The sequence below is a fragment of the Gracilinanus agilis genome, chromosome 1 (assembly GCF_016433145.1).
Source record: "Gracilinanus agilis isolate LMUSP501 chromosome 1, AgileGrace, whole genome shotgun sequence".
Taxonomy (NCBI): domain Eukaryota; kingdom Metazoa; phylum Chordata; class Mammalia; order Didelphimorphia; family Didelphidae; genus Gracilinanus; species Gracilinanus agilis.
The window spans coordinates 213,797,726-213,824,977 of record NC_058130.1 but is presented as its reverse complement, the minus strand read 5'-3'; the positions used below and the strand labels follow the sequence as shown (position 1 = coordinate 213,824,977).

Below are 27,252 nucleotides of genomic sequence, written 5' to 3'. Positions count from 1 at the left end.
TCATGGCAAAGATATTGGAGTAGGTTGTGATTTTCTTCTCCAGCTCATTTTATAGATGAGGAAACTGAGGCAAACTAGGTGAAGTGACTTGGCCAGGATCACCCAGCTAATAAGTGTTGGAGGCCAAATTTGAACTTAAGAAGATGAATATTCCTGACTCCAGGCCTAGTGCTCTATCCGTTACACCACCTAGCCACTCAAATCAAAGATTAGTGAACCAAATATAAAAGCTAATCCTAATTTGAGGAAAGATTGTTTTTAACTTTAAAAAGATAATTCAGTAAGTTAGTAGGAGGTAGGTAGGTTAGTGCTGGGAAGACCTGAGGACTCAGAATAAAGAAGACCTGAGTTTAAATCCAGACTCAGATACTCACTAGCTACACTTATCCTCTGTCTGCCTCAGTTTCCTCATCTGTGAAAAGGAGAGAATAAGAGCATCTACCTCCCAAGGTTATTATGAAGATCAAATGAGAGATCTTTGCAAAGCACTTTGCAAACGTTATTTTAAAACGACAGCAACGGATCACTCAGTGCTTTCATGCCTCCCTTCCAAAATGATTTTATATTTATTTTGTACATACTTACATGTGTATGTATTGTCTCCCCCTGTTATATAAAACCCTTTCTCTCTTCTATACTCTTGCTCTATCAAAGCTAATTAAGCTAATTAAAATCCTTATCCTAACACATAACATAAGTTCCTGAGGGCAGAGATGGATTAATTGTTGTTTTGGCATCCACAGCAAACAGCAGGTGCTCAATAAATGCTTATTGATCGAATTACAGTGTTGTAATATACTATAATATGCTATAGTTTTTCAGTTATTTCTGACTCCTTGTGATCCCTGGACCATATCATCATGGAGTTTTCCTGGAAAAGATACTGAAGTGGTTTGCCATTTCCTTCTCCAGAGAATTAAGGCAAACATAGGTTAAGTGACTTGCCCAGGGTCATACAGTTAGTGAATGTCTGAGGCCAGATTTGAACTCGACTCTCCCTGATTCCAGGTCTAGGGCGCTATTCACTGAGCCATCTATCTGATTCTTTATAGATTAGGTGACTTCAAATACCTTCTAGGAAGTTTAATGGGGATTTTTCATCTGATGCTCTTTTAGAGTCTCTGGCTAGGTAGGGGAAGGAAGGGAAATAGGATAGAGTATCACCAGTGAGTCCTCCAGCTGCCTAGAGGGGCTATCACGTAGAGGAGATTCTTCTCAGACCTACTTAAGCAAAAAGATCTCCCCAATCCATCTTTTGGATTTTAAAGAGAAAAAGGTTTAATCTTAAGATTGAAGCCACAACTTTGCTTCTTGGGCCACCATCTTGTTTAAGAAGAATAGAGACAAAGCTTTTTGCTTATCTGTAAATAAACCTCTTAAGAGAGTGGAGTAGAGAAAAGATAGTGGGGCAGAGAAGGGTAGACATTACACATCGCAGCCATTCTGCCTTTCAGAAGACCTGCCTCTTGTCCTGAGTGAGGTTGGAGTGCCCCAATCAGAGGGGCTTGGGAAAGGGAAATCACAAAGAGCATAAACTGGAAAACCAGGAGGAAGCAGGGGCTTTTTCCCCTGGGAATCCAGAGCAAGTTCTTTCCCATTGGGCTGCTGGACAGAAGGGGTGGGGTGTGATGTGAAAAAATGTCATCAGGTATGGTGGAGAGGGGGAGGGAAGCCCACCTGTGCCACAGGTTCACCATCACTGCTCTATGATCTCCTCTGCAGGTGAGGCTGTTCAAGGATTATGGATTGCCAAAATTTTCCCCTCAATTTCCTTATTCTCCCAATCTTATCTAAATAAACAGAGTTGCCAGGGCATAAAGAATAGGACATTAGACTTGGAGTCAGGAAGAAGTGGGTTCAAATCTCACCTTTTGTACTAACTAGATGTACAATTTTATTTCTCCATGACTCAGCTTCTTTATCTGTAAAATGAAAGAGCTGACCAAAAGGTGAACCTTAGATGGTATCTAAGTCTCCCTTTCAGTTCTCAAAAACTATGATCCTAGCTAACTAATGAATATTTATAGAGTACCTAGAGATAGATTAGATAGAATACTGGGTTTGGAATCAGGAGGACCTGAGTTCAAAACTGGACTCAGATACTGACTGGCTATGTGACCTTGGACAAGCCACTTAACCCTGTTTGCCTCAGTTTGCTCATCTGTAAAATGAGCTGGAGAAGGAAATGGCAAATTACTATCTTTCCTGAAGAAAGCCCAAATGGGGTCATGAAGAGAAACTAGCCTACTGGGGTGAATTGACTTGCTCAGGGTCACACAGCTAGGAAGTGTCTGGGGTCAGATTGGAACCCTAGTACTTCCCAACTCCAGGTCTTGTGCTCTATCCATTGTGCTGCCTAGTTGCCCCTGACTTGAATATTTTTTAAATCCACAACTCTCCAAATCCCCACAGCTCAAGTAGAGAAAGCTCCAAGCATTCTGCCTTACTCCTCTGGTCAGCAGCTTAGTCTGGGGGAAAGAGGAAAGACTCTCAATTTCAGATTGTTTGTTCCTGCTGAGGTGTTTGAGAGGAACTTGGGGCAGCAGGAGACCTAGACTCTTCTTTACTTTGGAAAAGGAGGAAGCTGTGTCCCAGGCAGAGCTTGGACCTACTTTACCACTTCCCAGGATGAATGGTCCCCACGTAGAAAGTCCCCTTGCCCAATGCCCGCCCAACCCTACTGATCCCCATACCCATCCTGGGCTTACGTCATTCTTGTTGAAATATTTCAGAGCCCCTTCTCGTTCGGTCAACACAAACTTCCGGCTTAAGAACTGCCCGTTGTCCCGACCTCGTTTCCAGAGAAATCCTTCTCGGTATCCTATGGGAGGAAGGAGGAAAGCACAGATGGAAATACACAATTGGTTCCAACTGACTACTCGTCACCAAGAATCTAACCCACTTAAGACCGGAGCTGGTCCAAAGGACTGAAATGTTGAGAACAAGAGTAGCAGTATTTTTATAATGCTCTATTATTTACAAAAAGCAATACATACATAGATCTAATTTGAGCCTTCTAATATCCTTATGAGGTATTATTAGTTCCATTTTGCAGAAAAGGAAAGTGAGACCAGGGAGTACTAATATTTATTTATTTATTCTTTTTAAAACCCTTACCTTTCATTTTAGAAACAATATTATGTATTGGTTCCAAGGCAGAAGAAGGGTAAGGGCTAGGCAGTGGGGGTTAAGTGACTTGCCCAGGGTCACATGGCTAGGAAGTGTCTGAGGCCAGATTTGAACCTAGGACTTCAATCCACTGAGCCACCCAGCTGCCCCTGGGAGTACTAATATTTAGTGATTTTTGCCCCTCTAAAGATCATACCAGCCAGCTAGGTGGTATGGTAGATAGTCTCCAGGACTGGAGTCAGGGAGACTCATCTTCATAAGTTCAAATCTGGCTTCAAACACTTACTAGCAGTGTGACCCTGGGCAAATCACTTAACTCTGGTTGGCTTAGTTTCCTCATCTATAAAATGAGCTGGAGAAGGAAATGGCAAATTGCTCCAGTATCTTTGCCAAGAAAGCCTCATGTGGAGTCACGAAGAGTTGGACATGATTGAGCAACAAAATGTCACACTGGTAATATGTGAGAGAATTAGAGTTCAAATTCATGTCCTCAGACTCTAAATTTTCCCAGTAAGCTGCCTCTCTTGAAATGAGAGATAAATATTAAATAATTAATTGTGCCATGTGGATACAGCTAAACTGAGCCTGGGAAATTTCTCACCCAGTATTGTTTTCTAAGGGCCTTAAATAGCTAATAATACTCTCAACACAAGTGCTTCTCAGCTATCACTTAAGAGGAAAAATAACGATGTTGTAATTATAGGACAATTCACCAGGCATTAGAAAAAAAGAACAAAATTACATGCCAAAATACTACTTCATTTTTACACAAAGATCAAAACTTTGAAAGAGATAGCAGACAACACAGTAACTGATTCAAGGTAAATGCCACAGAGATGATATGTGGTCCTCCTTCTCCTTCTCCAAGTCTCCCACTGTCTTCTTACCTACCACTTTCAGGGTGAGAGTTATTGGGGTGGAGCTGAAGTGGGGGCAGGTCAGGATGGGGCAATGTGTCCCCCATCAGATAGAGCAATTCCCCTAAGGACCAAACCACCAGTCACAATTTCTAGGGGTAAGGTCTAGGCAAATAGAGTCAGGTGACTTCCAGGGTCACACAGGTAGGAAGTATCTGAGGCCAGATTTGAATCCAGGTTGCCCCAACTCCAAGCCTAGCTCTCTTGCCAGTGTGCCATCCAGCTGCCCCCTAAATTTTTTTGGTTGCTTATTTTTAAAACTTTACTTTCTGACTTAGAATCAATACTGTATCTTGGTTTCAAAGCAGAAGAGTGGTAAGGGCTGGGTAATGGGGGTTAAGTGACTTTCTCAGGGTCACACAGCTAGGTAAAATGTTCTTTTGAGAAGGAGTCCATTGATTTCACTAGGCTTCCACAAGGAGAGATGACATAAAAACGGTTAAGCTACTATCCTATTGCACATGTAACATCTATAATGAAAATATATGGGGAGAGAATTTGAGACTCAAAATTATTTTTTAAATGTTAGAAAATGGTTTAATATGTTATTAGGGGAAAGGTAAAACAAAATTAATCAAATTAAAAAAGAAAAAGAATTCCTATCCTAAAGTGAGCCTTCACATCTTTCTCTACCTGCATTCATTCTACCTCATCATATCCTGTGCTTGCTGCCACATATAGGCTGGCTTAATTCAAGATGTAGGCATGGTAGTCCAGAGGGAAGGGGGCTGGATTTGAAATTCAAGGACCTGGGTTCACTTTTGGATACTATTACTCCTTCTATGACCTTGGGAAAATAAGGCCTCTGTTTCTTCATCTATAAAAGGAGGGAGTGTCACTAGATGATGTCAGAAGCCCCTTTTAACTCTAAGCCCATGACTTCTCCTTAGCTAGCTTTACCAAATAACCTAATAGGCAAGCATCTCAATCCAGCTATTTCTTGTGGTGAGTTCAGATCAGCTACTTTCCTGCAAAAATCTCCCAGGACAAAAAAAAAAAAATTTTTTTTTAAAAATCTCCCAGGAGAATTTATAGTGAAATACACCAAGGGGGCAGCTGGGTAGCTCAGTGGATTGAGAGTCAGGCGTAGAGACGGGAGGTCCTAGGTTCAAATCTGGCCTCAGCCACTTCCCAGCTGTGTGACCCTGGGCAAGTCACTTGACACCCATTGCCCACCCTTACCACTCTTCCACCAAGAGCCAATACACAAAAGTTAAGGGTTAAAAAAAAAAGAAATACACCAGCCTCTACCTTTGCCCTCTTCTGTTTCCATATCCTGTTGTTCTTATTTCACCAATAGTCACTAATGACCTCTCCAAGCCCACCTCAACACCCGCCTTGGAAAATGTTACTCCCCACTGATGTCCCTAAACTCCATGGTTTTCTCTATGGCGAAAGAGTCCAACAGATGATTCCCTGGACTGCAGCTAAGCCAAGCTAGCCCAAATGAACTACAGATCTCTGGTAATAGAGCCAGAGGACCTATTAGCATTGTGTTAAGGGAACCCCTTCCTCCAGAGAACTTTCTGCTAGTTGGAGTCAGCCTATTAGTGATCCAGAACTAGGGGTTATGGATCCTGGTCAGAGAGACTTTGATTGGTTCCTGAGATGTGGTAGACCAGCACAGAGGGAAAAGGTTGTGAGGTGGAGAAGGACTATAAAAATGAGATGGTAGAGGAGGCCGGGCGCTTCTCTGGAGGTCTTTGGTTGGGGGTCTTTCTGAAGTCTGGAGATTGGTTGCTCAGGTGGAAGTCATTCTCATGGGCTGGTAAGATTAGGGTGATAGGCTAGGAAATATTTTTTTAAATTTCCTTCCCTCCTTATTTCTTTCTTAGATTATGTTTATATTAAAATTATATCGTTAAAAGCTACTATCATCCTCATGACTAGCCTATCATCAGCTGTGTGATTCTGGTGATGTCATTCTAATCTCTATCATCTGCCTTAATTTCCTCAATTGGAAAATGGAGATGATAAATAATAATCATAGCACCTACTGATGTGGGCTGCAATATCTCACAAACCCTGCCAAGTAGCTGTACACAATCAAAAGAACATAGAATGGGGCCATCTTTCATGTGGGACATATGAGTTGCTTAAATTCACAATTATGAGAGAACTCTTCACATCCATTTTTAGATATAATCTAGGTCAATGGTTGGGGTCTCTGGACAACAAGATAGATGGTTAGTTTCCCAGTCACACAGGACTAGGTTCAAACAATGCCCCATTTCTACACTCACTCTTTTCCTTAGAGTTTGAGCAGAAAAGAGCAAAACTTGACCTAAAGTTGCTCCAGGGTACTAAACATATCATCAGAATCCCATTTACATTGCAATTTGTTCTTCCCCCTCTTTCTCCCCCCTCCACTGGGCAAACAGAGTGAATCATGGGTAAAGCCACACAGACCAAAGTGGACCATGGGTAAAGTGACATCAGTTCCCTGGAGGCACAGGGCGACGACTGCCCAAACAAGATAAAAAAGCATTCCTGAAAACCTCTACATACTCTTACCTTCACCACTCTTTACTCTCCCATTGCCTTTACTTATCATACCTCTTTTCCTCACCTTATCTTAATTACTTGCTTACTATACCAGCTACTCTGTTATTATTTTCTCTTATACTAAAGCTGGTTTCCTTGAAATGAAGTCAGTGTGAGTCATCAACCAGTTCTTTGGATGAGACTCGATAAGCATCAACTCCATCACTACCTCTTAGGGTTGTTGTGAGGTTCAAATGAGATCATATTTGAAAAGAGCTTTGCAAGCCTTTAAGTGTTACATAGATGCTAATATTAGTATTATAAGACTAAAATGAGGTGAGGAGTGAGGAAATATGAGCAAAGAAGATAAGCTAATGATTCATTAAGAGATAAACAGTGGGTTACAGACAGTAGGGATCCAGGTGAGTAAATCAACAAGGACTATAGTAGTTAATTTGATTCAACAGGCCCCTTACTATGTATTAGATGTATCAGAATTGTCATTGTTGTTTTGTCACGTCTAACTCTGTGATCCCATTTTAGGGATTTCTTGGCAAAAATCCTAGAATCATTTGCCATTTCCTTCTCCAGTTCATTTTCCAGACGAGGAAACTAAGGCAAAAAAGGATTAAAGAACGTGTCCAGGATCACACAGTTAAGAAGCATCTGAGGCCAGATTTGAACACAGGAAGAGGTAAAAGATTTAAGAAGGGAATTGCTAATAACTGGGGTGGGAGGGGAAGACTTTCTGGAGGAGGTGTCACTTAAGTTGGCTTATGGAGGAAGAGAAAGGTTTCAGAAGGTAGAGATGTAGGGAAGACATTGCCCACATTGGGGAAGAGGGGCAGCTTGTGGTGGAGCAGTAAGAATGGAGAATCTGCAAAGGTGTATTGAAGTCATGCAGTGAAGGGATGTAAATGATAGGAATAAGCAATTTGAATGGGACTGGGTAAGCAATGGGGAGCCAATGAAGGTTTTTGAGCAGTGGAATAACAATCCGAGAACCATTATTGCAGAGAAGCCTTATGGTCTAGTGCAGTGATGGGCAAACTTTTTAAAGAGGGGGCCAAAGGAAAGGAAATGCTCATCTGTCAGTCTGTTTCTAAGGCAACTCTTTAGAAGTTTCATTGTATTGTATCCTACTCATTGTATTCATCAGATTAAGAATAATGTCACGCCATGGGATAGAACATTTCAGGGGGCTGCATCTGGCCTGTGGGCCATAGTTTGCCCATCACTGGTCTAGTGGATAGAGGTGCTGGAATTATATTTGGGAAGCCCTCAGCTCATGCATCTGACACTTATTAGTAGTTTTATGACCCTGGGTACATCATTTAACCCTGGGTACAATCAGAGTGTCCTCATCCATAAAATGTAGACAATAATACCTGTAGATCCTACCTCACAGATATGTTGTGAGTTAAATGAGAAATTGAATGCAAAGCACCTTACTTCTTAAAGAATTTTAAATTTAAGTATTTAAAGTATTTTAATTTAAGTATTTAATTAAAGTATTTTAAATTAAAGTATATAAAAGTATCAAATAAATAAAATTTATTTAAAATATTAAATAAAGTATATTTAAGTTTATTTAAAGTATTTTATTTTAAAGCATTTATGTAAATGTCAGCTATTATTGTGGTCAGAACTGTGTAAAGATCATGTGGGCCAAGGAAATGAGACTGGCTCATAAGTTAAAGGTCTTGGGTTCAAATACCACATCTGAAGCATATGTCCTGTGTGAGCTCAGGCTGATTATTTAACCTCCTGGACCTCAGTTTCCTCATTTACAAAATAAGGTTGCAAGCCAGTAGACTTTGGTCCCTTCCAGTTCTAGATACTACAAAAAAAAAAAGTTTGAACTTAGCCAATAATAAATAAAATGGGCATTTCCTTATAAAGAGGGGGAACAGAGTAAGAGGATTATACAGGAAACAGGCAGGTAGGTGGTGCAATGGGTAGCATGGTGGGCCTGGAGTTTGGAAGATATCCTCCTGAGTTCAAATCTGGCTTCTGACTCTTACTAGCTGTGTGACCCTGCTCAAGTCACTTAACCCTGTTTGACTCTATTTTCCTCATCTGTAGAATGAGTTGGAGAAGGAAATGGTGAACCACTACAGTATCTTTGCCAAGAAAACCCTAAATGGGTTCAGGAAGAGTTGGATACAACTGAAAAGATTCAACAACAACAAAACCTGAAATTGGGTGTTTCTGTTATGGGCAGTTTGCTTTTGTTCAGTCTTGAGAGCAACACAATTAGAGGATTATTATTCAAGAGAAGTAGCATGGAAAAGTGGGTAGGGTATTATTAGATTTGGATTAGGAATACCTACAGGGGGGACCCTAGGGAAGTCAGGTCATCATTCTGGTCTTTGGTTTCTACATCTGCAAAATGGAAGGGTTGGACTTGACTTCTGAAGTTCTTGCTTGGTGTAAAGCAATGGTCCAATTATTCTACTTAACAATATCCCAGGAAAAACTTGTAGCTGCCAAGATTCTCCACTGTGCCAGGTGATCATATTCATAAATGGGACTCCAGCCCAGCTTAAAATCCTTTCGAGTTGCTTCGCCATTCTTTTGGTTCTTTCCTGGACAAGAAGAAAGATTTCCCAGCCCTCCTGGGTCCTATAGTACAGTAGACTTTAATATTTTAAAGTGAAGAATTTTCTAGCTTGTAAGGAGCTAATTCTTTGGATGCAAACAAGGTTGGCTCTCAGAAGGTATGTTGATATCTGTGTCCTTGTTAGGAAACAACAATTCTGAAGGACTTTGCCTTGGAAACTCCAGAAATCTTGCTGAATGCCAACTTTCTCATCAATTTGTCAAGAAACCCTTTGAAGTAAGGTTAAGTCAAACCACCACCAGCACGTTGACCACCATCTCTATTCAGACCTTGATGGAGACAGCCGAGGACCCTGTGCCTAAGACTTGTTCTGGGAATAGCAGTGTGCTCCATATCATCAGTCCTGCTTCCAGCCCAGCCCCTACAGCCATCATTGAAAGGAAAAATTATTGTAGACTTTCATGGCAGGCCAGTGAAGACTAAGGACTCCTTTTTTTGAAGAAATGTTTTAAAATACAGAAACTAAAACACACAAGATTACAAAGGAAGTAAATTATATTGAAATGAAATTATTTCATGAACTGAAGCAGAATGAAGTAAGCAGAGCCAATAAAACAACAATATATACAATAACTACAATAATGAAATGGAAAACAATAGCCCCATACCAAAGCAATATAAAGTGGGATGCAATAAAATTATAAACATCAAGCATGGGGGCAGCTGGGTGGCTCCATGGATTGACAGCCAGACCTCGAGACAGGAGATCTTGGGTTCAAACATGGCCTTAGACACTTTCTAGTTGTATGACCCTAGGCAAGTCACTTAGCTACTATGGCTCTTCTGCCTTGGAACCAATACACAGTACTGATTCTAAGAAGGAAGGAAGGTGAAGGTTAAAAAAAAAAAAAAAAAAAGATTGAACAGGATTAAATGAAGATATCCCAATCTTAATGGACTTAATTGAAATGGTATGAGAAGACACTCCTTCAAAGGAGTGGGAAGTCCATAGGTGTTATACAATTGTATATGTTTTGTGAATTTTTCCATGTATCCATCAGTTGTGCCGATTAATTTTCCCCTTAAAAAATACTATTTGTTATATGTGGTGACTCTCTGGGAAGGAGAGGGGCATAACTATGAGGATGTAAGAAACAAAAGCCACCAATTGACACTTATAAAAAGAAATAAAGCTATCACAGTATTGGAGGGGGAAGGGGGAGGTTTGCAATCCTTAAGTTAAGAACCCTGCTCTGGGAAGAGCCATGTAGCTGTGGCTCATTTGACATAAAGGGTTGGTCCCTTTTGCTTTTCTATCACCACTGCGGCTCCTGGGGCTGGCAGGTTGTTTGTCTTGGGGCTGCGGATGACGCTGCTCCTTAGCCCACACACAACGTGCCCCAAAATTAGAAAAGTAAATGATAATGAAGTTATTTTCACATCCAGCTTAGAGCCACCTATCTGACTAGTACTGGCTGACTTCATTCTTCCCCCCCTCCCAAACTGCCCCAAGAAGTCAGCCAGTATGTGGCGTCTGTCTAGCTGTCTGGGGTCAGTTCCACTTGGGTGGTAGTCACATGTTGCTAGAAATCAGATGTTATTCTTAGGGAGCCTCCAGCCTAGAATAGCTTGATTGCAGAGAGAGGAGGTATTGGAGAATAGAAGACCCACTCGGAAAGCTCTCTACCTTAGTATTTATTGGGGAATCTATATGTTGTTGGGTTTATAGGGAGATCAACAAAGACTGAGACCCCCTAGAAATTCTGATGAGTGGTTTGGTCTTTGGGGGAGTTGCCAAGCCAGGCCACTCTGATGGAGAATTAGCCTACTTACTGCTCATCACCAATAACAACTGCTGAATAACTGTCACCAACTGGCAGATTACAGGACTAAACTGTGGTAGTGATGGCACTGCTGCCCATTGGCCCATGGGTCCTGCTCAGGCAGTGCTTGCGAGAGGATAGCCGTCCCTACCAACTGCCAACCAAGTATCACCACAGGTCAGAGAAGTCAAACTAGCTGAGGCAACAGGGCACTCTGAGGGACAGACAGGAAGTAGCATGTACTAGTCACATATCAACATACCTCAACCATCATCTTCCCTCATACTCTGATGGAAAAAGCCCAGGACCCTGAGCCCAAATAGAGTAACAGCAGTGCTTCCACCTCCAGTACCCATAGCCAACATCCTGGTAAGCAACCTGTATAGAGACACAGCCTGATACCTGTCCTATTGATGCTATGGCCATATCTTTTTTTTTTTAAACCCTTACTTTTCTGGCTTAGAAACAACTTTAAGACAGAAGGGCAAGAGCTAGGCAATCAGGATTAAGTGACTTGCCTGGGGTGACACAGCTAAGAAGTACCTGAGTCCAGATTTGAATCCAGGTGCTGCTGACCCCAGGCCTGATGTTCTCTCCACTAAGCCATTTAGTTGCCCTTCCAGCCATATCTTTTGAAGATCCTTAAAAGAAAGTTCTTTCACCAAGATCCTTAGCACTGTCAAATGATTCAACATTAGAGGCCAATAGGATTTTATCAGTAAAAACGACATTAAAGAAGGGACATTTTATACATAATATATATTTTTATATTTTACATTTTAATATAATATAATATAATATATTATATTTATTTTTTGTGTATATATAAATACATATATATGTATATACATATATATGTATTTTGCCGCTGTATCCTAAGGACCATAGGCCTTTCCCATATGACTTTCAGCTGAATATGTACTGTCTTCCTCATTTGAACTGTGCATTCCTTAAGGGCGAGGCCTTTCAAACATTTTTATTTGTGTTCTCAGGACTTTACATAGTGTTTTGCCCAGAGAGTAAGTGATTCGTTCATTCATTGGTTGGAAAACAGCGTGAATCTATCAGTCAATAAACATTTATTAAGTGGTAGGCACTTATAAGCCAAGTACCAAGCTAAATGCTGGGGATTCAGAATGAGTCAAAAGATAATCTAGACCAGGGGTTGGCAACATATGGCTCTTTCTGCAGGAGCCATAAAGTCAATTTTTTTTCAGGCTCTATTACAGAAGTGCACACTGTGAGCACTGTACGGCTCTCACAAAATTACATTTTTAAAAATGTGGCATTTATGGCTCTCAAGGCCAAAAAGATTGCCGACCCCTGATCTCGATGGTGGCATCTAGATAACACAGTGGATAGAGCACCAGACCTGCAGTAAGGAGGTCCTGGGATCAAATTCTGCCTTAGATACTTCCTAGCTCTGTGACCCTGGGTCAGTTACTTAACTCGGATTGCTTAGCCTTCTGCTTTTCTGCTTTGGAACAGATACTAAGAGGGAAGGGAAAGTTTAAAAAAAATTTTTTTAAGACAACTTCTGCCCTCAAGGAGCTAAACAGGGAATAAAAGCAAATGAATGCATACAAATAAACTATGTGCAGGATAAATAGGAATTATGGGGAGTTGAAAGTGTACTTTTTGTAAAAGGTGACATTTTAGCTGGGACTTAAAGGAAGCCAAGGAAAACAGTGGGTGATGCTGAGGGGGCAGATCACTTAAATACAGAAGGTCCAGGCTGGAAGGTACTGGGTTGTTCACAGAAGAAAGGGCTTCACCACAATGGTTGCTGGGTCTCCTGTTAAGCTCGGATATGACTTTAAGTGACTTTTCCCCAAGTGTTATAACCTACATGATGTGGTGGTAGTATATCAGATGGCATCTGTATAATTATTGCATATTTGTGAAGCATTTTACATTAATTAAATATATTACATATATTGAGCAGCTAGGTAGCTCAGTGGATAGTGTCTGGCCTGGAGTCAAAAAGAGTTTAGTCATCTGAGTTCAAATCTAGCCTCAGACACTTATTAACTGGGTGACTCTGAGCAAGTCACTTAACCTTGTTTGCCTCAGTTCCTTATCTATAAAATAAGTTGGAGGAAAAAAATGGCAAACCACTCCAGTATTTTTGCCAAGGAAACCCCAAATGAGATCATAAAAAGTTGGACGCAAACAAGAAATGACTGCATACAACAATTTCATGTATTAGTATCCCATCTGACCTTTATAATTGAGTGGTAGGTATTATATGTTTTACTATTCCCATTTTACAGATGAGGAAATTGAGATTTAAAAAGAAGTGATTTACCCATGTTCTCATAGCTAATAATGGTGGGAGCAGGATTCAAACCCAGTTCTTCCTGACTTTAGCACTTTCCATTAGACCATGTTGCCTCATTTAATTGACAAATCTTTTTGTCTTACTTGATCTTATCTTATTAATTAATTAATCTATTCATCTATCCATCTACCTACCTACATTTTTCTATCTATTCATCTATTTATCCATCTATCTGTTCATCCATCCATCTATCTATTCATCCATCTATCTATGCATCTATCTGTTCATCTATCTATTGATCTATCTGTGTTTGTCTATCTGTTCATCCATCTATATCTCTACAAATCTATCTATCTGTTCATCTATCTATTGATCTGTTTGTCTATCTGTTCATCTATCTATATATTCATCCATCCATCCATCTATTCATCCATCCATCTGTCTATCTATCTGTTCATCTATCTATCTATCTATCTATTATTGGAACTAGATCTCTCTCTTCTAGGCTGGAAGTGAAGGGGCACAGGGTCTACTCAGAGAGCTCAATCTCACTCTTGATTCGTACATTAGCTTCGACCTATTTAATTTCTGACCAAGGCTGGTTCACTCCCTCTTTGGGCAACCTGGTAGTTGGAACACCCAAAAGGCTTAGTTCTGCAGCTCAGAACTCCTGAACTCAAGAGATCCACCAGTCTCAATCTCCTTGGTAGCTGGGATGGTAGGCATGTGTGCCGTTGGGCCCATTTTGACAGGTCTTTATCATGTACTGCCTGTGTGCCCCACCTTACAGAGTGGGGTCAGGGGAAAAGAAGAGAAGAATAAAAGAGAATCATGCTACTCGGCTTATCGTGTAGTGAAGGAGACCAGATTTACATGGGGAATATTTGGAGAACAAAGTAAGACAGCCTTGAATTAAGCATTTGATTACATGGTACAGATGAGAAGAAATTCCAAAGACCATCCCCAATCCCGAAGTTGACATCTTAAACAATCTTACACAAGTTTTCCTTTGCCTCACTGGGTTGGTGTGCGATTCAAATGTAATTCTGTACAAGAAGGCATTGGGCAGCTTAGGGCTATATGAATCTGAAATCTGCATCTGAAAGGATTTAGTCCTCATTAGTAACAAAAGTCTGGGCAGGAACATCATAACAGAGACATGTCACTGCTGCTAATTCTGCATTTTTAGCTCTCCAATGTAAAGCAATCCCCATCAGAGCCGCTGGAATGTGGGGCTGTCCATGAGACAGCTAACTTGATACAGATGTAAAATGATGTAAGGATTTAAATAGTTCTCCTCCAGGCCCCCTCTTTCCTTTGACTGTATATGGCTTAGTGACCACACTGACAACTGAGTCTACATCTTATTTTAAGATGCCCCTTCGACCTGACCCCCCAGAGCAGACCCTCAGCCGCCCGGCACAAGATCTGCTGACGTGCTCTGTTGGCCAAAGAAAGAAGGTTTCTCGGGCCAAAGAAAGGAGGTTTATTTTTTCCTTCTCTCTGGAGACAAACTCCAGTAAACAATCCCCAGCCAGGCGTCTAGGGGGGGAAGGAAAGGGGGAGGAGGTAGCTGGCGCCGATTGTGGGGAATGTGTGTGGCTTGAAGCTGAATTCAAGACCTGGGACCCCTCCAGCCTGCTTTCAGATGGGTCTCTGTCTATATCCAAATTTGGTGTTCTCAGTTCAGCTGGGTTGAAGTCTAGCCCCGGAGGCCATAGGATTTGGAAAACGTCCGTTCACAAAGCCCACCTCATATATTTCTGAAATTCCTGAAGTTTGTCTTTGCTTTATTACTGTACCGTAAGATCCCTGGACCCAATTTGGCCATTGTACTTGACCCTCCCTGACCCTCCTCCCCTACACCAGCCTATTTAGCTTCTGACTGGCTTTATTTAGTCATTTTTTTAGTCATGTCCAACTCTTTGTGACCCATTTAAGAGGGGGATGGTTTTTGGCAAAGATATTGGAGTGCTTTGCCATTTTCTTCTCCAGTCCATTTCTACAGATGAAGAAACTGAGACAAACAGGGTTAAGTGACTTGCCCAGGCTCACATCGCCAATAAGTGACTAAGGCCAGATTTGAACTCAGGAAGAGGAATCTTCCTAATTCCAGGCCTGGCATTCTCTATCCATTGTGCCACCTAGCCACCTCCCAACTTTTTTTTAATCCTTCAGTCATGTTTTATTTTTTCCCTACTTCCACATAAAAACAATTTTTGGCATTCGTTTTTGGACATTTTGAGCTCCACGTTCTCATCCTTCCTCTCCTCCCCCACTCCCTGAGACTGTAAGCAATTTGATATTGGTTATACTTGTGCTCTCATACAAAACACGTTTCCATATTTGCCATGTTGTAGAAGACACACACACACACAAACATGGAGAAAATAAAGTGAAGAATGGTCTACTTTGATCTGCATTCAAACCCTCAGTTCATTCTCTGGAGGTGGACAGCCTTTTTCATCATAAGCCTTTTGGGATTGTCTTGGATCTTTACACTGATGAGAATAGCTAAGCTGCTCATTAGACAATATTGCTGTTACTGTGTACCATGTTCTCCTGGTTGTGCTCACTTCACTTTGCATCAGTTCATGCCAGTCTTTCCATGTTTTTCTGAAAGCATCCTGATCATCATTTCTTACAGCACAACAGATTTCCATTACAGTCACATATCATCACAACTTGTTCGGCCATTCCCTAAAGGATGGGCATCCCTTTCGTTTCTATCCCTTGCCACCCAGTTGCCTTTCTGTTGGTTATCATTAAGAATTTTGGTGTGAAGGGATGCTACTGTAGTAGAATCATTACCTTAAACTTGGAGATAGCATAGTAATGTGGAAAAGTGCTGAATTTGGTGTCAGGGTCTTTGGATTCAACTCTCTACCAGGCTAATTATTCTGGGTGACTTTGGGCTGATCACTCTGGATGCTCAGTCCCTCATTTATTAAAAAAGGGGTTGGGAGGCAGCTGGGTGACTTAGTGGATTGAGAGTCAGGACTGGACATGAAAGGTTTTGCATTCAAATCTATTCTCAGACACTTTCTAGCTGTGTGACCCTGGGTAAGTCACTTAATCCCCATTGCCTAGCCCCTACCACTCTTCTGCCTTGGAACCAGTACACAGTATTGATTCTAAGACAGAAGGTAAGGGTTTAAAAAAAAAAAAAGAACGGGTTAGCTTAGATGCCCCTAAGTTCCCTAAAACACTAAGGTTTCAAAGAGATCAAAGAAAGAAAGAACCTATAAGTGAAAAACTATTTATAGTGTCTGTGGTGGCAAAAATTAGAAACTAAGCATGCCTCCATCAATTGGGTCATGTTATATGAATGTAATGGAATATTAATGTACTGTTAGACATGATGAAAAAGAAGTTCTCAAAGAAACCTGGGAAGGTTTATACGAATTGATGAAGTCAACAGGGCTGGACCAGGAGAACAATTTATAAAATAAGGGTAATATTGTGAAGACAATGAACTTTGAAAGACTTAGAAACCCTGTTCATTACAATGACCCACCTCAATTCCAAAGGATTCATGATGAGATATAGGCTTCCTGACAGAGAGGTGGCCAATATAGGAGTTTATTCTGCTTGACTTAATATGCTTGTAACAGGGATTTTCTTTTTCTTGCTTTCTTAAAAAAATAAACCTACCTGTATATACTAACTGATACTAAATATTGATTCTAAGGGAGGCAAGTGGTACAGATTAGGCAATTGGGTAACATGACTTGGCTAGGGTCACACAGCAAGGGTGTATCTGAGGCCAGATTTGAACCCAGGATCTTCTGTCTCCAGGCCTGGCTCTCTATCCACTGAGTCATTTATCTGCCCCTTTTCTTCCTTTCTTAAAGGGAGGGGAGGAGAGAGAGCAGGCAGATCTTTGTCTGAAAAAAATTATTAAGAAAAATAAAATGAGAGGGTTTGTCTGGGTGATCCAGGGAGAGAAGGCATATCTTTGTTTGAAAAAATTAAAGTGATTAGGAAAAAATAAAATGAGAGGGTTTGACTAGATGATCCCTAAGGTCCCTTTTCAGCTCTCGCATTTTGTGCTTCTGTGATCAATAGTAATTTCAAATCTAATTCTCACTAAGGTGTTAGTTGATTAAATAGAATTTTCATTTGTGATTGTATTTTGATAAGGTGATCCTAAAGGCAAAGAAAAATCATTAATGGTGGAGTTTCAGGAACCATAACAAGCAATAGGGGAGATAGTTTGAACATTAGACAACCTCATTGCCCCTTCGGTCACACCAAATATACCAGTGTTGGTGTTATTGCCCACTCATTCCACTAGTGTCTGACTCTCTGTGACCCCATGTGGGATTTTCTTGGCTAAGATACTGGAGTAGTTTGCCATTTCCTTCTCCAGCTCATATCACAGATAAGAAAAATAAGGCAAACAGGGATAAATGACTTGCCCAGGGTGACAGAGCTAGTAAATAGCTGAGGCTGAATTTAAACTCAGATCTTTCTGATTCCAGGCCCTGACTCTATCCACTATGGTATAAAGTAGAGCTGTCCTAGAGGGATGTTAGATATTACAACCTACCTAGGAACTCCCCAGGGCCACCCTGGGCTTATGGAAATAAAGTTTATTTTAAAAAGGGAGTAAAAGAAACTGGTAAGTAGGACCCTAGTACTCTTCAAACTAACTCCACCCAACTTCTAAGTCTCCTACTTAAGGAGAGCCTTCTGTTTCTTCTGTGGGCCCTGCTTACAACTCCCAGTTCCACCTAAGAAACTCCTCCCAATGCTATCTGACTCTATCCTAATCTTCCCACTAGTGATTACCAAAGAAAGGGAATAGCCTGGGTTTGGCTGCACTAAGTAACCCAAAGTCCAGATGAAAAATCTTTGGATTACCTTAACCCAAGAGGAACTCTGGCCAATGGACCACTGGCAGATGACCTTTGGTCTCAGGAAAAATGGTTTCTTCCAAGTAAATTCTCTACCTAGAAGTTCAAGATTTCTCCATGAAATTGAAATCTTGACTCTCCAGGGAAAAATCTCTTACAGCAAAACCCTCCTTCAGCTTGGTGGAAATTCAGGCAGAGTCAAAACCTCCCTCCAGCTTGGTCAAAATCCAAGAAGGAAGTAAGTTCAATTATTTTCAGTTTAAACTCTCACAATTCCTTTTCCTTCCCAGAATTCCTCTCTCAGGGATTATCTCAAAATGTCCTTCCTTTAATTAATCCTAGAAATCAGTCTGTCCCTAACTTATATTCTTATGATGGCACCTACCTGTCCTATCTACCCAGAACCCTCCAGTAACTCTTCCTATCCTTCTGCTTCCCTAGTGAACACTTTCTGTTCCTGAGTATGTGAGATGAGAAAGTGGTGAGAAAATATCTAAATGGAATAGTGGTTCCATGGAGTCAGAGTTGGGGAGAGTGAATATTCCAATGCTGCGGTACTGGATGTAGGGGGTAGCTATACTATGTATTCTTTGCCAAAACTGGGAACATGACGTGATCAATCAATCAGTAAATGTTTATTAAGCATCAGCTACATATTGGAAACTGTTCTAGGTCCAGGGGATATTAGGAAGCTCCTGGACTTCTGCTCTCTCTTCATCTGGGTCAGATGCTGGCCAGGTGCCTGAGCTACAATTCCACATATGCCAGTGTTCAAGACCACTGCTGGAGTCGGGAATCAGGAAAATGGGTTGGATCTTTCCTCTGACATATCAGTCCATAAACTTTTATTTTATTTTTTAAAAATCCTTACCTTGTAGCTTAGAATCAATACTGTGTATGAGTTCCAAGACAGAAGAGAGGTAAAAGCTATTTAATGCAATAAATAGAGCTATGCAATGTTAAGTGAGTTGCCTGGGATCACACAGCTAGGAAGTGTCTGAGGCTAGATTTGAACCCAGGACCTCCTGTCTCTAAGCCTATGTCTCAACACTGAGCCCTTAGCTATCTGTTCAATAAAGATTTGTTAAGTACCTATGTGTAAGGCACTCTGCTAAAGACTGGGGATTTCTGTAAATAAAACAAAGACAGTCCCTGCCCTCAAGGATCCTATACTTTAATGGGACATGTACACTGACAGGTTAAATGAATTGTCCGGGATCACATATCCCAGTATGTATCAGAGATATATATCATGATATATAATTACTGTATAATAGATAATAACTTGATATGTTATATTATTATTTTGCATTAGTCACTGGAATATTATATCCTCCTCCTAGTCCATGAGCTCCATAACAGTAAGACCTGGGTCTTATCTGGATTTTGTTCTTGCCTCACACCTGGCATGGGGTTCTATACATAGAAGTCACTTAATACAATTTTATTTAATTTAAATTGCTCAGCTTAGTTTAACCCCTCCTCTTTCTTCCCTCTGCTCCCTCCTTCCCAAGATTAGAACAGTTGTTGCCCAAAATGAAAATTGATCCTTGAAGTTTATGGTCTGGGATGTGGAGACTGTAAAGCAAAGACTTTGAGAAAAGACTTATGGGAAAAGACTGTATGAGGTGGAAGTTTTCTGAAAAAGAACTAAGTGATTTTAGTGAATGTCAAACTCAGCAAGAGATAATATGGACACGATGTGGCTGGTAAAAAAAGCTAATGTGATCTTTAGCAGCATTAAGACTGGGGTGGCTTCTAGGGAAAAAAGTGAGTTTCACCTGGTACTCTTATTCATTCCCAGTCATCTAGAGCAGTGATGGTGAACCTCTGGCACAAGTGCCAAAGATGGCATGCAGAGTGCTCTCTGTGGGCACTCGGCCACCCTTCCCTCCCCTCCTCCCAGTTTGTTACTAGAAAGGCAGAGAGACTCAGGTGGAGCTGCTCCCCTCCCTCTCTGGACCATGCCTGATGATTTTCACATCCCCCACCCCTCTGCTGAGTATCCCAATGGGAGTGCACAGTGGGTAAGGGGGGTAGCTTATAGGCAGCAGAGCTGGAGGGGAGCAGAGCGCTTGGGCCATTCCCTTCCACCTCTTCACCTACACTGAGAATATTCCTGACTTCACTCGCCCCTCAGTTCAGCAGCCCAGTGGGAGGGCTTCCTCCCTCCCTGTGTGGGGTAAGGGGGGACTGGGGCATACCCAGTCTGCAGTGGGGGGAGGGGCACAGCACTGTCTGGAAGTAGGGGTGGGGCCTGCCCTTCCATCTCTAAAAGGTTTGCCATCACTGATCCTAGAGCATTGTCTTCAGTTCTGGGGAACCTGGCTTAGGAAGGACATTGATAAGACGGATATCCAGAAGAGAGTAATCAAGATAGTGAAGAGATCCTGTAGATCCATGCTATGAAAGGGACCTCAGAGGCCATCTACTCATATCTCCTCCTTTTTGAAAATGAGGAAACTGAGGTCATGCCCCTAAGAAGAGATTGGGGCTGTTTATCCTGGAGAAAAGAAGATTCTGGGAGGGGCAAGGTAGTTGTATCTGAAGTAACTAAAGCCCAGCCTTGTAGAAGAGGGATCGGACTTATTCCACGTGGCCCCAAAGGGAAGCAACAGGTGCAAAATGGGTAGAAGTTGTAAAGAGAGATGACACCAGGGAAAATTTCCAAATAATCAGGATTATCCAGAAATGGAATGGGAAGGGGCACCTCCTCTCTGGAAGTCTTCAAGTAAAGGCTGAAAAACCATTTGACAATATTCCTTTTCAGGAATGGCTTCTACTGGATGGCTGCAGAGGCCCCTTCCAACTCTCAAGACTGTGTGAAGACTGGAGGAATACCCACACTGATATAATTGACACATTTTTGAAATGATGAGCTAAAGTTATACTTAAGAAGGTAAGAAAGCACAACTTTTCTTTCTTTTTTTAAATAAAAATTTCCACTCGTCCAAAATGGTTAAGATTAAGAAAAAGTTTTGGTATCTCTTGGCTCCTGAGATAGACTCATTCATTCCCTGAGGCATCTCTCCAGAATGCTGCAATTTCACTATTTTTACTATTCAGTGACCTGACAGGGCAGCACCACTCCGTTCTTTCAGTTCTGCTTTCTGTCTCTCCCCTTGAGGACCTGATCCCCAGGGGAAGTCATCTGGGTCCCAGTGTACTGCCTGAAGGCAGTGGCTGTTCTCCTGCCAGCAGTGATAAGTGGGAAAAAACAGCAAATCAGCCCAGAACCACCCAGAAACTCCTCCCAATTCCTCCAACAGATGCAGTCTCTTGGGGGTGGGGGGTTTAAAGAGCCAGCTATATTTGGAATGTGCCTTTAAGGCAGCAGAGGAGAGAGAATTTCTGAACTTGGCAGGGCAGCCTGCTGACAGACTCCTCCAGAATTAGGCTGATGGGTCAAGGTAGGTTCTCTCTGGATGTGCCTAAATCAGTCCAAACAGCCTTTAGTGTTGGGTTGCCTGGTACCCGCTCCCTTTCCCTGTGCCCCCAGCACCCTTCTCTAGAGATGGGAACTGGAGCAAACACAGTTGATTTATTTCAGAGGAGCAATGGCAGACTAGATTGAAAATCAGCTTTGTCATAGCTTGCTCCCTGAACCTGGGGGACAGAGAGGGCCCCCAGGAATATCAATAGCAACAAGACTCAGACAGATGTCAATACTATGAATATCCCAACCCCCCCCACTTGAATAATAATTAATAATCAATGAACATTTATTAAGCTCTCATTATGTGTGAAGCACCGTGCCAACAAGAATTATGTTTAGGGCAGCTTGGATGGCTCAGTGGATGGAGAGCCAAGCCTAGAGATGGGAGGACTTGGGTTCAAATCTAACCTCAGACACTTTCTAGCTGGGTGACCCTGGGCAAGTCACTTAACCCCCATTGCCTAGCCCTTACTTCTCTTCTGCCCTGGAACCAATACAGAGCATTAATTCTAAGATGGAAGGTCAGGGTTTAAAAAAACAACAATTTATGCAGTACTTCAAAGTTTACAAAGCTATTTACATGTATTATCTCATTGATCCTCACAACAATGATGAGGTGGCTGCTATTATTACCATTCCCACTTTCCAGATGAGGAAACTAAGGCTCATGTTGCAAAGCTTGTAAGTGTAACAGAAACTCAGATCTTCCTGCTTCTGGGACCAGCATGCTATCCATTTGATGAAGCTGCCTCTCTCACAATATGAGAGGAAGATGGCCAAGCCAAAACCCCTTGGGTTTGAGTAACCTCCGTTTCTCAGCTTCTGCTCTCTCCTTTCTCCTTCTGCAACCAACACCACAACGCCTCCTGACTGTTACCCCAAATGCCATCACACGCTCTGCTCTCTCTGCATTCCACAAGGCTGCTTTTTGCATTCTCCTTTCACCATTAGTCTTCCAACTTCTGGGCCCTCCTCCCTAACTAACTGGAAACACTGTCCCTGTTAGCTATTTCCTCCTAGAAAAGGCAGAGCCTCCCATGCCTGAAGCATCCCTATCGCCTGACATTTGGGAAATCTCAGGAAAAGATGGGCAGCTGGCAGGTAAGTGCTGAAGAAGCGTGATTTCCTTCAACTGGGGGAAGGGAGGCAGGCAACATTCTGGTATCCTCCCACGAGGCTGAAGATGACAACTCAGGGGAAATCCATGGGTCTCAGAACTCTGGCTGTGGTCTCCTCATAGGAATTTGTGCCTCCATTTAAGATGTGGCAGATAAGGATAGAAGCTAGATTTGTCATTTCATAGGAATAGGGATTGGAGTTCAGAAGTTGCCTCTTCGAACATAGGCCAGCACTTTCTCAGCGACTTCTATTTCTGAGTAAGTTTCATGGAAGATTGAGGATTCAGGATCACTACCACTATGTGCCTGGGGCAGAACTTGAACTCAGGACTCCTAGGCTTTGAGGTCAGCTTTCTAGCTACTGTCCAATGCTGTTTCTCAAATTTAGCAGAGGGGTATGATATGTGCTTTTCCAGGGAAAGGAAAAGGAGACCTTATAGAAATTTGGTCATAGTGTCTGAAGGAAGGGGAAAAAAAGGCTTGGGGGTATCGTGATGATAAAGTAAACTCTGGTAGTGGACATATCTATAGCTAACTTATAATTATCCACTGGACCCACCAGTTAGTAGATTCTCAAAGGGAATTTTCTAATCCCAGACTGACTCTGCTTGTTTTCCAGAATGCTCACCATTAAGAGTTGTGAAAGCTAAGGGGATTGCAAACTCATTCTCATAAGGGTTTGAACTAAGCTTGGGAGAATTAAATGGCCTCTGAGATCTCTTCTTGATATGGATCTGCACATGACCTTAGGCAAATCCCTTTATCTCTCTCCACCTCAGTTTTCTGATTTGTCAAATAAAGGGTTTGTTTTAGAACAGGGATTCCCAAAGTGGGCACCACTGCCCCCTGGTGGGTGCTGCAGCGATCCAGGGAGGCAGTGATGGCCACAGGTGCATTTATCTTTCCTATTCATTGCTATTAAAATTTAAAAAAAATTAATTTCCAAGGGGTGCTAAGTAATATTTTTTCTGGAAAGGGGGCAGTAGGCCAAAAAAATTTGGGAACCATTGAGTTAGATGATCACTAGTCCAGTTCAACATCTATTAAACATCCATTGTTTATACAAGGAACCATGTTGTGGGCTGGAGAAACAAAGATTTTTTTTTAAAGCCCAGTCCCTCCTCTCAAAAAGCTTACAAACTAAGAGGGCACATTAAAACTAGTATAAAAATATTTAAGAAACAAAGTAGAGTGTGTTAAGTCAATTAGGTGACATAATGGATAGAGTGCCAGACCAAGAGTCAGGAAATTTAGGGAAACTTGAGTTTGAATCCCACCTGTATCACTATCACAAAATTCTAGTTTTATAAAAGTTTTTCTTGTTTGAGAGTAATTTTAGGATAAAAAACTTGCTACCTCCCAGAATCCAGGAAGTGAACTGCTTGAAGAAAGGAACCATGGAGATGCCTGCAGAAACCTCACATTGCATCAAAAGATCCAGAATGGATTTTAGGTTGTAATGAAATTGAACTGTGGGGGGTTGTAACACATTTATTTTGTATGTATACTCTTATGCCAAAGGAGATTGTCCCCTAATTGGCTTTTTGTCAATGTGCCTAGCAATCATTGGTTTTATTCTCTTCCCCTTTTATCCACAAATTATTATAATTTATAAGTTGGTTACGTTTAAAAGATCCATTGGGGAGACTAGTCTTCCAAAGGATCTCAGGGGGGATTGTGAAATTAGAATCTGTTACCCTAAAAGCTATGATTCCCAGCAAGACTGTGATCCCAGCAAAACTACAATTCCCAAAACCCCACTCACTTCCTGTCACTACATGCTAATGTAGACAGGATATAAATTGGGTGGAGTTCCTTGTCTAGCACTCTTTCCTTCCTGTTGCAGCTTTGGTGAACTCAGGACTTTTGAGCAGGTAGAAAATCTTAGTCACTAGGTTCTATTTTGTCAGATAATAAACTTTAAAAATAATACTTAAAGTATTGTACAATTAATTTTAAATCCTATACAACTCAGTGTATAATTAGAATCTGTTCCCCAAGACTCTAAATCCCAGCTTCCCACTTTCGTTCTCACGTTATGTCCTAACGTTTTGGAGATAAAAGTTTGTGTGTGACCCCACCCCCTCACTCTCTTTTCCCAAGAACATGGCTGTTAAAGCTTTCTTTACTCAGGTTTTTACTTTGTCCTTTTCTTTCTTCTACTTCAAGTGATTATTAATAAATCTTATAAAATATAATACTTGAAGTTATTGGATATTAATTCTAATCTTACATCAGCCACCAACTATTTTGTAAGTCACTTAATCTCTCGGTCTCCGGCTCATCTGTAAAATGGGGATAATATTATTGGGGAGGGAGGAAGGGAAGCATAAAGTAGAGATTCAAAGGACTAGGTTTCTGAGAGGTGGCACTGGAGGTTGGCATTGAAGTAAAGGAAGGATCTCAATAGGTAGAAGTTGTGGGGAAGGGAATGGATGAAAGGAAATCTATTCTGAATATGGAGAATGATGAGGGAAGTAACAGTGAGGGAAGAAAGGAATCCTGTTCAGCTGGACCAAAAGCATGGTAAAAAAAGGAGTGTTATAAGACAAGGCTAGAAGAGAGATATATTATAGAAGGCCAGATATGGCTGTATTTTATTCAGGAAAAAAACAATGAGGGTTTTTTGAGCAGAGGAGTGATATTGCTTTACTAGAACAAATAATCAAGGAACAGTGTGAAGGATGGGTTGTAAAGAGAAGATGCTGGAGGCAGGAAGACCACTTAGGAGGCTATTGAGGACAGAGAGGAGAAATGAAGGACTGAACTAGATTAATGGTTGCAATGAGTAGAAAGAAGAGATAGAAATACTGTGTCTGAAGAACTAATGAAGAGCAGCCAGGTGGCACTATGGATAAAATGCCAGACCTGGAGTTAGGAAGGCTCATCTTCCTGAGTTCAAACCTGACCTCAGACCCTTACTAGTTGTCACTTAATTAACCCCATTTGCCTCTGTTTCTTCATCTGACAAAGAGATAGCAAACCACTCTAGTATCTTTGCCAAGAAAACATGTCTAAGACAGCTGAATGACAAAACCAATAACAAGAACTGATGAGACTGACAACTGATTGGATGTGTGGGGAGAGGGAAGAGTCAAAGACGACAAAGGAACCTGCTGTAATGGAGAGGGGAATGATGTGGCAGGGGATGGTGGGGTGGAATTGCAGAATGCCAGAAGATCCTTTTTAGGTGGTTCTATTATTGGAAGGTAAACTTTCTACAGCTAAAAACAAAACAAAACAAACCATAACATCTCAAAGCCAAAAAGAAGTTCTTTTTTGGATAATCTCATTAGGATTATGCATTTCCCCACTCTGCGGGCACCCTGTCACATTTGGGGTTAAATTGAACAGTTTGACATTCAAAGCTGATCACAACCTGGAGCCCTCCTACCTTTCTGGTCTTCTTAGGTCTTATTACTCACCCACCATATACCCCAATAACCTATTTTGTAATCTGGTGATCCTGGCCTCCTTACTGTTCCTCAAACAAGACACTTTTTCTTAAGACCCTGGGCTTCCCACTTTCCTTTCTTTTCCTTTTTAAAAAAACCCTTAACTTCCATCTTAGAATCAGTACTATGTATTGGTTCCATGGGAGAACAGTAAGGGCTAGGCAATGGAGGTTAAGTGACTTGCTCAGGGTCACCCTGCTAGGAAGTGTCTGAGGTCATATTTGAACCCAGGATCTCCTATTTCCAGGTCTGGCTCTCTATCCTCTGGGCCACTTAGCTGCCCTTTCTCACTCTTCACTGTTTGCTTCCCACTTCTAGAATCCTTTATCTCTTCATCATTGTCTCCTGGTTTTCTTCAAATCCCTGATAAAAATCCCATCTTCTTAAAAAAATTTTTAAAAAAGCATTTCTTGAGCTTGAGGTGCAGTCAGATAGCTCAGTGGATGGAGAGCGAGCCAGGCCTAGAAAAGGAAGGTCCTGGGTTCAAATCTAGCCTTGGATACTTCCTAATTGTAGGATTCTGGGCAAGTAACTTAACTCCACTTGCTTAGCCCTGGCTGCTCTTCTGCCTCAGAACTGACACTTAGCATCAATTCTAAAACAGAAGATAAGGTTTTTTGTGTTTTTTTAAAGCCTTTCTTAATCCCCCTTAATGCCAGTGTCTTCCCTATATTGATTATTTCCAATTCATCATATATATATACATATATATATATAATTTCATACATGGTTAATATATAATATAATATATAATTCATACATGGTTATTTCATGTTGTATCTCCAATTAGATTGTGAGTTCCTCGAGAGCAAGGATTGTCTTTCACCTTTCACTGACTGCCCAGCATCTGGCACACATTCAGTCCTTAATAAAGGTTCATCGATTATGTCATTGGATCACAAATGTGGAGTTGGATGGAGCCCTGGAGATCCCCTGGCCCTGGGAGCCAACGACTTCCTGGAGATTTCAGGGGCTTGGTGAACCGGGGTGGGAAAACAATAACATCTTTATTTTCTCTGACCTCTAACTGAAACTTAGCATTGCATTCTAATATGAATATAAGCAACAAACCTTCTCTGGAGAAGGGGTCCCATGGATTTTGTTAGAGAGCCAAAGGGGTCTAAGAGACAAATGAAGTTAAGAACCCTTCCTCTAAGTCAACTCTATTATTTTTATTTTTTAAGCCC

At 41.4% G+C, this 27,252-nt stretch overlaps 1 protein-coding gene across 1 annotated transcript in view; it reads right to left on the bottom strand.

The window, feature by feature from the left end:
• The window catches only part of ADAP1 (ArfGAP with dual PH domains 1), a 200,169-nt gene that overhangs the window by 36,954 nt on the left and 135,963 nt on the right, over positions 1–27,252 (bottom strand). The window contains exon 5 of the mRNA XM_044660092.1: positions 2,709–2,821. Coding sequence (XP_044516027.1) covers positions 2,709–2,821 — 113 coding nt within the window. The remainder of the gene's footprint in view (positions 1–2,708; positions 2,822–27,252) is intronic.